The 15,236-nt window shown below is 32.4% G+C and overlaps 1 protein-coding gene across 1 annotated transcript; it reads right to left on the bottom strand.

Moving 5' to 3' along the window:
• Positions 1-12,873: 12,873 nt before the first annotated feature.
• On the bottom strand, positions 12,874-13,469 carry GGTG_04793 (hypothetical protein; the record flags this gene model as incomplete). Its single annotated transcript, XM_009222590.1, has 3 exons — positions 12,874-13,024; positions 13,199-13,227; positions 13,317-13,469. Coding segments are annotated over 3 exons (333 nt in total), but the record flags the coding sequence as incomplete, so codon positions are not given.
• Between the last annotated feature and the right edge of the window lie 1,767 nt (positions 13,470-15,236).

Here is a 15,236-nt window from a genome sequence, read left to right as displayed (position 1 = left end):
GGTACAATGTCTTTTTTTTTTTAACCGTTACTTTTTTATCGCATCGTTTCCGGTTAATTTTTATCGTTCCAATTTTTTTTAGCGCGCTTTTTATTTCCGGCATTTGGTTATATTTTTTTTCCTTTCGTTTTTGGCCATTTCCAATTTTATTTTTAATTTTAATTAATTGCAATATTAATTAACGGTTTTTTTAAAAAAAAAGTACGGCTAAAACCAATTTTGTTAAACGCGTTAACCGCAACGGTAACGGCGTTTGTAATAATAATTAAATAGCAATTGTTGCTTTTCCTTTTTCCGATCCCATTGCTTTTAACGCTTTTTTTGCCCGGCCCGCTTCCCGTACTTTTCCGGTAAAAATGCCCGATAACAATAACGGTTTTTTTAACGCTAATAACAATAACGGCGGCAACGCGCGGGTTAACGCTAATTATATAATTCGTTTTTTTTTATTTTTTGCCGTTAAATTATTTTTATTTTTTTATTTTAATTTAATTTTTTCGTTTAACGATACAAATTTATAACTTGCAAAGCGATAAACGTTTTAACGGAAATCCTTAAAAGCATTTTGCTTTATTATCGAATAACGTAAATGCTTTTTTCGTTTTTTTCCCGTTTACGTTCCGGCTAATTATTTAATTTTGCGCGTAACATTTGCGTAAATTGCATTAATTATTTGTTTAATAATTTAAGTAAAAAGTAAAGCAAAAAAAAGCGGTTTGGCAAAATTGCAATTTATTATTTTAAAATTGGTTCGTTTTTTTTATAATTTTGGGTAATTTTTTTATTTGTTAATTTATTGGTTTTTCCAAATACGAACGCATTATTTTATTGTTTTTGTACCAATTGGAACATTTGGTATAATACGATAAATTATTTTTTCCTTTTTCCTTTTCGTTATTTGGCCGGGTCGTTAACGTGTTTTTTTTAACTTTATTCCGTTGCTATTAAAAAAGTTCGTATTGCGGCCGTACTTTTTGCTAAATATTACCAATCGCTTTTTAAAGTTAAGGATATGCGCAATTTTGGGTTAAGTAATTGCCGTAAATATTTAATAAATTACTTTAATTTTATCGATTCCTTATGCTTTATCGGTTTGTTAACGGTATGGTACGGTATTAAGCGGCTTATAACGCATTAGTTACTAAGGTTTACACGTTCCGGCGTACTAATAAAAACGGGCTTAACAAATTCAAAATACTTACCGGTATTAATTTTGCTTTTAACCGTTTTTAAATGCTTTTTTTTTTTGGCACCGGGGTTTTTATAAATACCGGTATTGCTGGTTCGGAATTCGTACGGTCCCTTTCCGGTAATATAATATCGGTGCTTTAAACCTTTGTTTTTTACGCTTTAAAAGCTTTTAACGCTTTATTGCGTACTAACGATGCTGCGGAAATCGTTAATAACTTAAAAATTAAAAAATTTGCTTTTGCGCAAGCTTAATAATTGGTAAATGCCGGTTCCTTTTCGGTAATAATATTATTTTTGTTGTTTTTGCACTTTTTAATTTATGTAAGTAATTAAATATAACGGTTATAAAGCAAAGTAATAATAAAAATAATTTAGCGTTTTTCGATCGGGTATTGAAAATAGCGCGGGAAAGAATCCGTACGCGCTAAAATATGTAAAGCAACAATTTGTTCCCGAATTTGCTGCTGGATATTATTAAGTATGGTTGGGCGTGTAATTGTAGCTTTTTTATATTGGGTTAGTGGTTAAAATAATTATATTTGGTTATTAATTTAACGTTAAATTATTTGTTTGGGGCGGTTCGTTCTTTTAACGTTTGCGTTTTTAATCGATCGTTTTTCTTTATTACTTTAAAATCGTTAAATTTGCTTGTTTTAATTGCCAAACGTGCTGTTAATAAAAAAAGGGGGGGCAAAAAAAGGCCGTTTTGGTTTGTATCGATTCCGGTAATAATGCTTATTTTTTATTGCCATTATTCGAAATATGCTTTGCGGTAATTTATATTTTCCTAGCCCGAACTTGTTTTCCACTTAACATAAAAAAAGCATTTAGCAAATAAATAAAATGCTATTTCCCGTTGCCCGGTTTTACACGGGCAACGGGGCGTATGCACGTTGGAAACGTTTTTATTCCAAAAAAACGCTTTTAATCCCAATTTTTCCGTTTTAATTAAATGGCTATTGCGCTTTGGGCTTTGGTAAATTTTTAATATGCTTTTAGCATTAAACCGTTAAAGTTAAATTTATTTGCGGGGGTTGCGGGCCGGAATAAATTCGCTTTCGTTGCTATAACGCGGATTTTTTTGCATTTAACGTTTTATTTAATTTCAAGCCATTCCTTTCTTTTTTTGCTTTTAATTCAAAAAAAACGTTTTCTGCTTGCGCGCAACGACGACGACGACATACAAAAAACTAAAGCCATTACGAAAACCGGAAACGCTAATTTGCTTAAGGGCTAAGCGAGCTCGATAATACCCCGAAGCGCCGTTGCGGCGTCGATGGAAAAGGCTATTGGCTTTAACCAATCGAAGCACGCAATACGCAACGGGAATTACCCGAACTAGCAACGATTACGATAAAAACCAACCGCAAGCCCGAAAATAACCTAATTAATTATTGTAACGATGCAATTCGCAAAAAAATACTTCCAATTGCTTAATAAAAAAAAAAAATTAACGGCCGCCAAAATTATTGCAAAATTTGTTCGATACGTTAAAACGACCAACCAAGCAATTGCAATTTCGATAATTTTAGCGATTAACCCCAACGCGATTTAAATAATTTTTTAATTTTTTAAACGAATTAAAACCATATTAAAAAAAAGGACCAAGCGCAACAGGTTACGGCCGCAAACGAAGGAAATAAAAAATAAATTTGGGCTTAAGTAACCGCAAAAGCGCAAACCGCTTCCAAAGCACCCCAAACAATAAAAGCCAAAAAAGCAATAGCATTTACAATCGATAATAAAATTTTTATTGTTATTGGAAATAAAAAATTAAAAAAATAAAATTAAAAAAATTAAACGGATTTGCAATAAGGAATTGGGTAAAAATTGGGTTAAAGCGGTTTATTAATACCCGTTAAAAAACGTTCGTTTGCATTTCCGAAATGCCAATACCCGTTAACGAACGGAAAAAAAATGCCGGCCCGGGCCGGGAACAAACGATATAAGCAAAAGCATAAAAAGGGTTGCGGATAGCTACGGTAACCCCGCCGCAACGAACCGGTTACGAACGTAATATGCGCTTTTTGCGGTTTAAAATATAACCGGATAAATAAACGGTTTAAAAATTACCAAACCAACGATAATTTTAGTAATAACGGGCTTACCAACCAGCAAATTCCAACCTTTTTTTAACGATAAAAGCAAAACGAAATATTAATTAAAGTTAATAAAAGCATTTAACGCTAAAAACCCGTATAAAAATATCGAACGGGTTACCGTTTCGTTATAAAAAAAAAAGGTAGCAAAAAAAAGTAATAGCGTTGTTTTAAATTGCGAGCTTAAAAAGCGCAATAAATTTGCAAAAGGATTATTTCCGATAGGATAAGTTGGTATATTAATGCTAACCTTTCGACCCCGAATTAATTACGGCGCGATGTTACCGCTATTTAAATTGGGAATACAAAAGCATGCAATGCAAATAAATTACGGCGTATGCATGGTATGGATTAAAAAAATACAACGATAAACGGTATAAAAAAAAAAAAAGCAATAAAAAAATTGCCGAAAAATATGTTTGGGGCATTTTATATCCCGTACAACAAAATTAAATACCCATTTTACTTTTTATATTGCCCGGTACGAAAGCAAACCCAATAACGCAAAAAAAAAGCCTGGCTTACAAGGTTTACCTATTACGAAATCCCGATAATTTTTATTTCGAAATCGTTGCGAGCCGGATCGCCGCCGGAAGCGGGGCGGGCAAAATTTCCTTTTTTACCCCGGAAAAAAATAGCCCTTATACGGGAGCAAAAAAGAACCGATTAAGCAAAAAAAAGCAATAGCCTTTTTGCAGCAATTTTTTTTTAAATATTAATAATAATTTAAAATACAACCCCGCCGACCGAAAAAACTTTTATACGCAGCGAAATTAACGCGAAGTTAAAATTACCCTTTTTTCGACCGATTTTACCTATAAAACGGAAAATTTTTTTTTAAAATCGGCCGGACAATTTATAAAAAAGCTTAGGAAATTTTATACGGCAAAACGAAAAAACGCAATTATTACGTTATTTGTAAAAAACCAGGGTTTACGCATTCCAAAGCCTTTTTCCCCCCGCACCCCCCCCGCGGACCCCCCGACGAAACTTATTTTTTTAGCGATACCCGCGTCCCTTTTACCGCTACGGGAAGTAATAAAAAAGGCCAACCAAAAAAGCCTTACCCCTTTCCAATCATTTAATGATATACAATCCCCTAGCACCTAATTATACAAAAAAAAAGCGTTAACGTTACCGCCCCCCCTAAAAGCAAAAAAAGACCTTTTTAACGAAAAAACTAATGCTTAAAGTTTTTTAATAAAATATAGCGAAAAAACCGGAAGTATTTAACGCATTATTGGCGAAAAAAAGCAGCTTTAACGTATTAGCGATACAAAAGCTACCAAAGGATTTAAAAAGGAACGCTAAATCCCCGTTGTGGGCCGGGAAAAAGCTAATCCAATATATATATAACCTTACCCCGCAGCAACCATACGGCAATTTACCGGAATCCCTTTAAAACCGCCAAAAAAAAGGCAACGCGCTTTCCCTTTCTTTATTACCATAGCTTGTTCCCCCCCTTCCTTTTATTACTAAAGCGATTATTTATATTAAATTAACGCTACGTATTTTAAATTACGAAGCAAAACCGGATTGGTACAAAATTACGATCGGTATTTAAAACGAAAATATAACGATTTGGTTGGTTTATTCCCCGTTTCCGAAAAGCACAACCATTACAAATTAAATAATATTTATTAACGAATTCGCCGGAAAAAAACCGAAAAGCAATAGTTTAATGGTAAAAAATTTTAACCTTTACCATAAAGCATAAATATTAAAGCGCTTAAAAAACGCATCGATGCACGCGGGGGCTTCCAAATTGGTCGGTTTAGCGAAACTATAAGGCATGCAATTAATAATTCGCCGAAATGCGGCGATAAAATCCGCCTTTTATTGCAAAAACATTATTATCGATTTAATTTAGGCTACCAAAAAGTTAAAAACTTAATAGCCGTTAAAATAGCGTTAAGGTAGCAACGATTATACGGAAATGGTAATTACGATTTTGGAAACCATTTCGAACCTTTACGCATTAGCTTTAAAAGGTTGGAATTGGAAAAAAATCGATAAAAAATTCGCCAAATCCTTAACGGATAATAAAATCCCCTTTTCGTTACAACCATTTATTAACCTTTAAACAATTAACGAAAAAATAAACAACATTATAAAAGCAATATTGGAAATTTGCAACCTAACCGTACCAAAATTAAAAAAAAAGCCGAAAGCTATAATTGGTAAACGGAAAATTTTTTTTAACTATTTCGCAACAAATACCGGGCCGAATTAACGTAAAAAACAAACCGTTCGGAAACTAATTACGCAATAATAAAAAAAGCTACCAAAAAAAAGAAAAGCGCTATTAAAATAACGAAAAGGTATACGTAACGTACCGTAATGTACGAAGCAAGCATTATACAAAACGCTAAAAGCATGTAAACCATTGCTAAATGGGCAAAATACAAAAACTACCGACCTTTTCCCCCCCCCGTTATTCCCGTCGTTAAAATTACCAAACAAAAAGGTAGCGGCGATAAAAAAAGCGAAAAAAGCAGCCCTAAAAAGGAAATTTTTCTTTATATTAACGGCGGACATTACCGATATTTTTAAATACCCCGAACCACTTTCCCAACCTTTGCTCGTTTGCAAAGAAATTACCGTAAAAAATGTAAAAAAAACCTTTTAAAGCATAAAATATTGGAAAGCTTTAAACCCAATAAAAATTTTTACCGGGGGATTGCTAGCAATAAAACCGGTATTTTTCGAAGCATTAACAAAAGTGTTTACGGCATGCGTAAACCGCGATTATTTCCCAAAAAAGTTTTGGAAATTTCGTACCATTATTTTTCAAAAACCCAATAAAAACCCAAACATTTTAAGCGCGTAAAAGCCAATTGCTTTTTTAAAAACGATAAGGAAAGCGTTAAAAAAATTTTTAGCGTTTTGCATTAAAAACGCCGCAAAAAGTTATTAATTACTTTCCGATAAATAAATAAACAATTAACAATGCAAATTTACGAAAACGGCTATGCGTTTATTTACAAAAGTGGTAAATACGGCTTAAAACGTAAAGGCGGTGGTTGGTTTTTTATTATTTAATATAAACGGCGCTTTCGATACCGTATCGTATATACGCCTTTTTAACGAAATAAAAAAATACCAATTCCTACAATAAATTTTGGATTTTTTTAAAAGCTTTTTAAACGATTGGAAAATAATATTTTTTTTCGACGGCAAAAATACGGCGAAAAATAAAATTCTATGCAAAATCCCGCAAAAGTCCCCGATATTACCCATTTTTTTTATTATTTATACGGCAAGTTTGTACAAAAAGTTACGAAAAGTAAAAAGGGTTACGGTTACGGGATTTGCAAATAATACCAATTTAATTAGCTTTAACCGCAACGCAACGAACGCAACCAATAAATTTAAAACCGTTTACAACGTATGCTTAAAATGGGCAAAAAGATTTGGAACAAAATTTAACCCGGCCAAATACTAGCTGGTTTGGCTAATAAAAAGGAAAAAACCCGCGCTAACGCTACCTTTCCGTTTCGGAAAGGTTACGGTAAAACCAAAAACGATAAAAAAAGCAATGCGAATATTAAATTTTTAAATTAATTTTAAATTAAATTAAACCTAATACATTTAAAAAATGCGCAAAAAAATAACGACCCAAATGTTATTTATTACGCGCTTAGCAGCAATAACGTAAGGATTTACGTTTACCAGGACCAAATATTTGTACCTGGCCGTAATTAAAGCAGCATTAAGTTACGCGGCCCCGGCTTATTATAAATTCGACGCTATTCCGTTACGGCCCAAAAAAATGGCTAAAGCGTAAGCAAAAACGCAAAACAATTGCTTAAAAATAATAACGGGGGCTTACAAAAAAACCTTATAAAAATTGCTAAAATTAAAAACGCATATAGCCCCGATCCAAATATGGCTAAATAATTGCGTTGCCCATTTCGAAAGGAAATTAAAAAAGGGCGGTTTAGCGGAAAAAATTGCGAATATTTGCAAAAAGGTACAACGGAAATTAAAAAATAAAAAGCGAAAGCTTACGGTTGCGATTACGCGGTTATTTCGTTAACGGGAAAAAGCGCTAAATTAAATCGGAAAATTGGACCCGAAAATAACGGTACTGGAAAAGTGGAAAAAAAGGTAGCACAATTACGTTACGGCAATTAAAAAAGGCGTTAAAACCAATAAAAAGCAGCCCAACGAAAAAATCCTAAGCTTTTACCGCAATTTCCATAAAATTTAAAGCTTGTTATTGGTTTAGTTAAAAACGGAAAGGCTAAAGCTTTAAGGTTATTTAATTTCCCGAAAAGTTCCCGGCGTAACCGCAACGTATTAATGCGGCCAAAACCCGGAAACGGTAGCATACGTATTGCTACATTGCCCGAATTTGCGAAAATAAAGAAAAAAACTTTTTTAAACAATAAAAAAAGCGGCAAAATTTTTGCTAAACCAGCTAAACGAAATAGCAATCGTTACAAAGTAATTTATAAAAATAAAACGGTTTTTTAATTACGTTTTATCGAACGATATTATCGATACGTAAGCGGAAAAAGCGAAAAAAAAAAGGAAAAAATAAAAAAACGTTAAACGCCGCAATAAAGCGGCGAATTCGGAAAGGAAATAAAAAGCTTAACCGCTCCGGCTTTAAAAAGCCAAATTTATATTAAACCTTATCGAAAAAACCTTTTAACGATTTTATTAATTATTAACAATACCATATATTAATAAATAAAATAACGTAACCTTTTATTTTAACGCTAAAAAACGGGAATTTATTTACGCCCGTAAAAGCGGGTTGCCGCAAATTATTTTTAAAATTTTAAATATAAAAAATCCGAACCGCTGGGTATATAACGCTTAAACGGCTATGTTATTGCTTTTATTTTTAAAACCGAAATCGAATTCGTTAAAGTTACGGAAAAACGTTTAAAAAAAGGGAAGGAATGCAGCAACGGTTGCCTTTTTAATTGCTACCCCGGGCGCCGCCAATACCCCCTTTACCGCTTTCGTTACCGCCGTAACGACCCCGGCTGGACCCGCAACCTTACCCTAACCAAATTTATTAATAAGTTAAAAATTAACCGTATCGTTTTTTTTTTAAACTTAGCCGCGGAATTACCAATTACCGAAAAAAAACCATTCGCCATTTTATTATTTTTACCGTTACCGTTGCTATTATTAATTTACAAAAAATCGGCGGGGGTAACCTTTTCGAAATATTCGTTATAGCGATCGAAAAATTCGGTAACGTTATTATAAAATTAAGCGTAAACATTTTAACGAAATTAAACGTTTCGCGTATAAATTTTAACGCAATTTATTAACGTAAAATTGTTAAGCCCGTTACGTTTAGCTTAAAAATAATTAAAAGCGATATCGAATATAAAAAATATTTTAATGGAAATGTTGGTAATAATAATGTTACGGTAAGCTTCGATTTCGGGGTTTCCCGCGAAATAACGGGGAAATTTTACCGGGGCCAGGGTATCGTTCAAAAAATACGCTTTGCAAGCGGTTTTAAATTCGGCGTAAGCGCGGCGCTCGTATTGGGGTAGCCAAGCCTTTTAATTTTATTTAAAGTATTAATAACGTACCGGGAACGTAAAGGATATAATAAAGCAAAAAAAAAACTTATAGCTTTTACTTTGTTCGTAAAATTAAACGTTTAAACGTAATGCTTTTTACGGTTCGTAAAGTTATTGTTAGCAATAAAAGCAAAACTTACGGATTTAAACTTTTCCGCGGCGTTAAGCATACGTTGGCCCGATTCCGAAACGTTTTTTTTTAACGCAAAAGTGCATTATCCGTTTTTGCTAGCCTTTTTTTTCGAACAATAATATATACATTTTTTTAATTTAAAATTTAAACCGAAGCAATTTATTAATAAAATATTTGGAAAAATAAAATTAAAAAAAACGACAAAAAGGATTTATTAAAATTTTGCATATAAATTTTATTAAAATTAATTTTGCGGGCCATTATGCGCATGCACGTAATGCAATTGGTTAAATCGTTAAAAACATTGGGATAAATTAGCGGGAAATTGCAAAAATATAAAAAAAACCATATACAAATAACGGGCTTTGCGCTTTTTGGAATCGCCCGTTACTTTAAAAGGAAATAAAGCAAACCTTTTCGTACCATCCTTTTTTTTGGGCGTTATAATGCAATTGCGAACCGCGGGAAGCCGAAACGAAGTATTAGCAAAGCGTTAAAAATGTGCGGTTTTACGATTAAACGTTAAATGGGTTACGAAGTAACGAAAGTTAAAAAGGGAGGACTTACAACGGTTATTGCTATTGCTATTTTGCAATTGCTGGTAATATTTTTTGGTGGAATTGCGTAAGGGATTGGGAAAAAAAAAGGCGAAAAAGGCCGCGATATATTAATTTATTTATTAAAGTTAATAAAAAAGGAAAGAGCAACGGGAAGGCTTTAAATTGGTACGGAAACGTGCACTTAATAACGCGACCTAAATGCGACGAACGAACCGATTTTCGACCGGACCACGATATTTTGCTTTAAATAATAACAATTTTTTTTTTTACCGAACGTTTGGAAGTGCGAAAAATACTTTATAAATAATTATTTACAAAAACGACGCGAAATAGAAAATATTTCGAAAGGAAAGAGTTTTTACCCGGCTTTATACCAAATAGCTGTTGGTTGGAAGCACGGTTTTTACTTTTAAATAGCTACCCCGATCCGTAGTGCTCCTTATGGGCTATACAGTTCGAAAGGGGTAAATAAATTTATAATTTTGCTTTTAGTTCGTTAATTTTTATGCTTTAGCATTAACTTTCGTTTTAATCGCTTTTTAAATAATTGCTGGGGCGGGGCCGGGCTTGGGTTTAAAGGGTTTTAATAGGTTCCATTTTTGCGCTTACCGGTTTTTGCTTGCCAAGTTAAATGGGTATGGTACCTTTGTTTTTTTACGATATTTTAGCTATCGAAAATACTATTGCACCTTGTTAATGCCGGTTCGAATTACGTTTTTTATTCCAAATTTTTCCCATTTTTTTTTTGCTTTTAATACCCTTTCGTTTAGGTACAAATTAATTGGGGGGGTAAAGCATTTAGTTTCGAAATTGGCTAATAAAGTAATTTTGTAAGCTTCGGCAATAGTTTTTAAATACGCGCGCTATTTTTTTTAAAATTATTTAACGGCGTTTTTGGGGCGGCCCGTTGCCGGTATGGTTATATGGAAGGTTGTTGCGCCGTATGCCAAGGCCGTGCGGTACATTACGTTATAAAAAAGCCTTTTTTTTGCAAACGTATTGCCTTACGTTAATAAAATAAATTAAATAAATGCTAGTTATTGCCTTTTTTATTTGCTTTTTGCTTTTTTTATGTATTTTTTAAAATTAAAGCAAACGTTTAGCCAAACCCCGAAAAACCTAACCGTTTGGCTAAAAGCTACCGTTATATTGCCAAATTAAATTACGGGTAAATCCTTATCCTTGTTAAAATAAATTAATTCGGTTTTGGTACTATTAAATTTTATGCCGTATTTGGTTACCCATGCTTTGCATTTTAACCAAGCTATTTTTAAAAAACGGGCCGTATTTTTTGCGGTATTTTTTATTGTTAATAGGTTGGTATTATTAGCAAAGCCGGTAACGAAAATCCTTAAAATGCTTTTAAAGTTTTTATATAATAATGCAATGTATATAATAAAAAGTATAAAAAATAAAAAGGAGTTTTAAAGGATTTCGGCTTAAATTGGAATTGGGTTCGAAATGTTGCCGTTAAATTGCAAAATGGCCATTTTATTTGCTAGCTACCCTTTTACCCATTTTACAATTAGTAAGGGAAAACCGTATTTTTTTAGCGTATTTAACAATTAAAAGTAATTAACGGTATCGAATGCTCCAAATAAATTAAATTGTAATAACAACGCGGTAACGCTATAATTCCATGTTACAATTACCGTTTCCATTACTTTTTAAATTGCTAATTTCGTATTTTTAACCCGTTAGTTGCTTATTTAGCCGTTAAAAAAAATGCTTTTTTTTTCCGTTTTGTTAGCAATTTGTTTCGTTATAATTAATTCGATAACTTTTAAAATTAATAATAATAAAACGATAAGCTTTTATCCCCCAATTTATTTCCTTTTTTCGGTAATTTTGCTTGGCTTGGGTAATATTACCGTAAGGGCCTTTTTAAAACGCTTTGGAAAATAATTTATAGCAATTATTGCGTTAGCAAATTTCGCGATAACGGTTGCGCCCGGCAATCCGGCGGCTTTAAATAGCCCGTTCGGGAAATGGTTTTGGCCCGTAGCTTTTTACGGTTTAATGCAGCCCGTTGCTTCCATAATATTTTGCGGGGTAACGAAAACGGGCATTTAAAAAGGGTTTGGAAAAAAGTAATTCGGGAATTTGGTTTTGCTAATGTTAAAAATATTAATTAATAAGTTTGGAAAAAATTTAAATAATAAAATTTCGGTTTTTTTTTAATAATTACAAAGCGTATTTAGGTTTTTTCCGGTTTTAATTAAATTCGGTAATTAATTTGGGTTTTTTTTAAAAAGCTTTTTAAACGGGCCCATTTTTTAAATTTCCAAAATGCGCCGTTTTTTTTAATATTTTATTCCGCTGCAAAAACAACGCTTTTTTAATGGTTGGATATCGTTTAGCGTTTTTTTTAACAAATGTTTTGTTCGCGGCTTTGTACGCTTTTTATATTGCTTGCATTTTGTTTTTAATAAAAGCGCGTTGCAAGCGGCTCGCTTTTTTACGAAAATCGTCGAATTTTTGTATTTAATAAAGGGCGCATTTATTAAAAGGGTTTGGTTTCCGTTAAAGGGTTAACTGGTTAGCAAATTGGGTTAACTATTGCATTAATTTATTGGTTTCTTTATTTATAACTTTAACGTTATGCATATTCCCGGTTATTATTAATTTGCTAGCCATTTTGGCTTTAGTTTTCGCCAATTTTTTTATTAATTTAACGTTTGGAGGTGCGGAAAACACCTTACAAACAACTACTTACGAAGACGACGCGGAGTAAAAGATACCTCGAAGGGAAGGAGTTTTTACCCGGCTTTACACCAAACAGCTGTCGGCTGGAAGCACGGTTTTTACCTTTAAATAGCTACCCCGATCCGTAGTGCTCCCCATGGGCTATACAGCTCGAAAGGGGTAAATAAATTTATATATTAATTTAACGTTTTTCCATTTCCAGCCTTTAATTTATTAAAATTAAAATTGCTACGGTTCGAAAAAAACGCAAAATATTTAAAATAAATGGTTAAACTTTTTTATCGTATTATTTTATTTTAAATATTCCATTTCGAATTGTTGCGTTATTTAAACGTAATTAATTGTATTATTTTTTTTTTCGTTTTTTTTCGTAACTTTTTTGTAAAACGTTGCTAATCCAAATCGTTTGCGGCGTGCTAATTTTAAAAAGGTTTTGCTTTTTGCGTTGTATTTATTGTATAAATTTTAAATTGGGTAATAAAAGTTAAAATTGCTTGTAAAAATTGTATGCTTTTAGGTTGGGTAAATAGCGATTGTAATAAAAGGCGTTGTTTAATTAAAGCTTGCTTTAAAATTTGGAAAATATATTAAATATATTTTTAATAAGCCTTTCGGCGTAATAATTGTAATTAAAATTTAATTATGGCCGCACCGGGCGGTTTATAATTTAAAAGCAAAACCGTTATGCACGTAAAGTATTGCGTTAAAATTAAATTTTTAATGGTAAATAAGCTTGTAATTGCAACCGTACGGTTTCGAAAGGTTCCCGTATTGGTTACGCTTTAATTTTTAAATGGTTAAAATGTTATATTATTTATTGCTGTAAAAAAAAAAATTATTTTTCCTTTTGCTTTTTCCTATGTTTTAATATAATATATTTAATTTTATACATTGTTATTATTGTTAATTGGTTGGTTAAAAGTAAACGTAATTCCGGTTGCAAAAAAGCTAAACGGTGCTGGTATAAGGCCAAATTGGGTTGGCTGGAATGCAAGCGGTTAGGGTAAGGGTAAATTAAGGAAAAAAAAAAGGCTTTATGGTTTAGCGCATTAGCAAAATTGGAATTGGTAACCGCGGTATTATTAAGTACCGTTGGGTTATTAACGGCCCGGCATTCGTTTATTCCCTTTATTTCCGTTATTTTATTAAAGCCGAAAAGGGCGAAATTTGGGTTTATAAAATATTGGTTTATTTTAAAAACGGATTTAAAAAAGCTTAACGTTTTTTTATTGCGGGATTTTTGTAATTTGCTTATTCGTTTCTTGGTTAGGAAATTTTCTTTTGCTTTCGTTATTTTTAATAAAAAACCGTTTCGTTTGCGTTTTGTTAGCAATTTTAAATTAAGCAAATTGTTTTTTTTTGTAACGGTTGGAAAGGGCCGGGTAAGGAATGGATAAATGCAAAAAGCGGGAAAGTATGGACGGCAAAATAATTTATTTAATTTGGTTAAAATACGCGCTCGTTTTCCGTTTTTAAAGCAAATTATTTCGACCGGTTTAAAAATGTATTTTTAACCTTTTTAATTTTTTTTTCGTTGCGAAGCATTTTTATTAAAAAGCCGAATAATTGCTTCCGCAATTGCAACATTTCGGTTTGCTTTTTTTTATAACAAATTAACCCCCGTATAACAAGCATAAAAGTTTCCCGGCTTTGCCATTGCTATGTAATGGCCCGGCGCAATGCGGGCAACGGGCCGTTTTTTTGCAAAATTTCGATTTATATTTTTACCCGTAGCATTTATAATATTAAGCGGTTTTTGCTTTTGTTGCAAACGGTTCGACGTTAAAAATTTCGCTTTTAAATACAAAGCCGTTATTGCATGCGGTTTGGGTTATAGCGGGAAATGTAATTTTAACCAATACCGTAGCGTATTTTTTCGGTTGCCGGGCGTTTTATATATGGATAAAATTAATTTTGGCTTTAATATTATGCGCTTTAAATTTGTATAACAAAATATTATTATTATTGGTTGCATTTTATCGAATGCTTTTAATTATAACGTTATAAATTTGGGTTTGGTATATTGCTTTATTATTAAATATTTTGGTAATTTACGCGGTATTTTTCGTATATTTAATAACGGTTATATAAAATAAAACTATTACGTTACCGTTAAAAAGCTTGCGCATTATTTTTACGTTATTGCCGAACTTTTTAATTAATGTAATAGTAATTTTAACGGGTATGCGATTTGCAATTTTAAAAAAAGCGTTTTTAATTAAAATGGTAATTTTGCGTTTGGTGCGCGCAAAAATATATTTTGGAAAAGGGGGGCCGGTATTGAAAAATGCGTAAAAACGGATCGTAAGCGGGTAATTGCCGGTTTAACCGCTTTGCGGCAAACCGGTTGCCAAAACCAAAGCGTAATTGGTAATTTATTTGCAAACGTTGCGTATTTTAACAATAATTTCGTTTTTTATAATGCAAAAGTGGTTAGGCATATAATTGCAATAATTGCAAAACCGCGTTTCGAACGCGTTTGTTACGGTTTTAATCCATTCTTTTACAATTTTAAACATTAATTTAATATTACCGGGGGGTACGAAAAGCTTTAATATTTTAATTAATTAATTTTTTAAATTTGCAATGCGGGTACGCGTTAAAAAAGGGTTAAAAGCGTTGGTTATAGTAATATTGTTGCTGGTTTTGGGGCGGTTGGTAACCGTTCCGCCGCTTTTGGGGCTGCTAGCGCTACCAGCAGCTGCGCCGTAAGCGCGCTTGCGCGCGGACATACGTCCGGTAGCGAGCCGGAAGCGAGGAGTTTAAATTTAATGTTAAATTTGCTGTATCTAATGGCGTTTTCCCCTTTGCGAAGTTGGGGAAGCAAAAGCGGTTTTTTTGTTTTTATTATTATTATTATTATTATTATTATTATTATTATTATTATTATTATTATTATTATTATTATTATTATTATTATTATTATTATTATTATTATTATTATTATTATTATTATTATTATTATTATTATTATTATTATTTACTTACGTTA

Source organism: Gaeumannomyces tritici (genome assembly GCF_000145635.1).
Source record: "Gaeumannomyces tritici R3-111a-1 unplaced genomic scaffold supercont2.2, whole genome shotgun sequence".
NCBI lineage: Eukaryota > Fungi > Ascomycota > Sordariomycetes > Magnaporthales > Magnaporthaceae > Gaeumannomyces > Gaeumannomyces tritici.
Note: the sequence above shows the minus strand (reverse complement) of the source record. Positions and strands in the feature narration are given on the sequence as shown.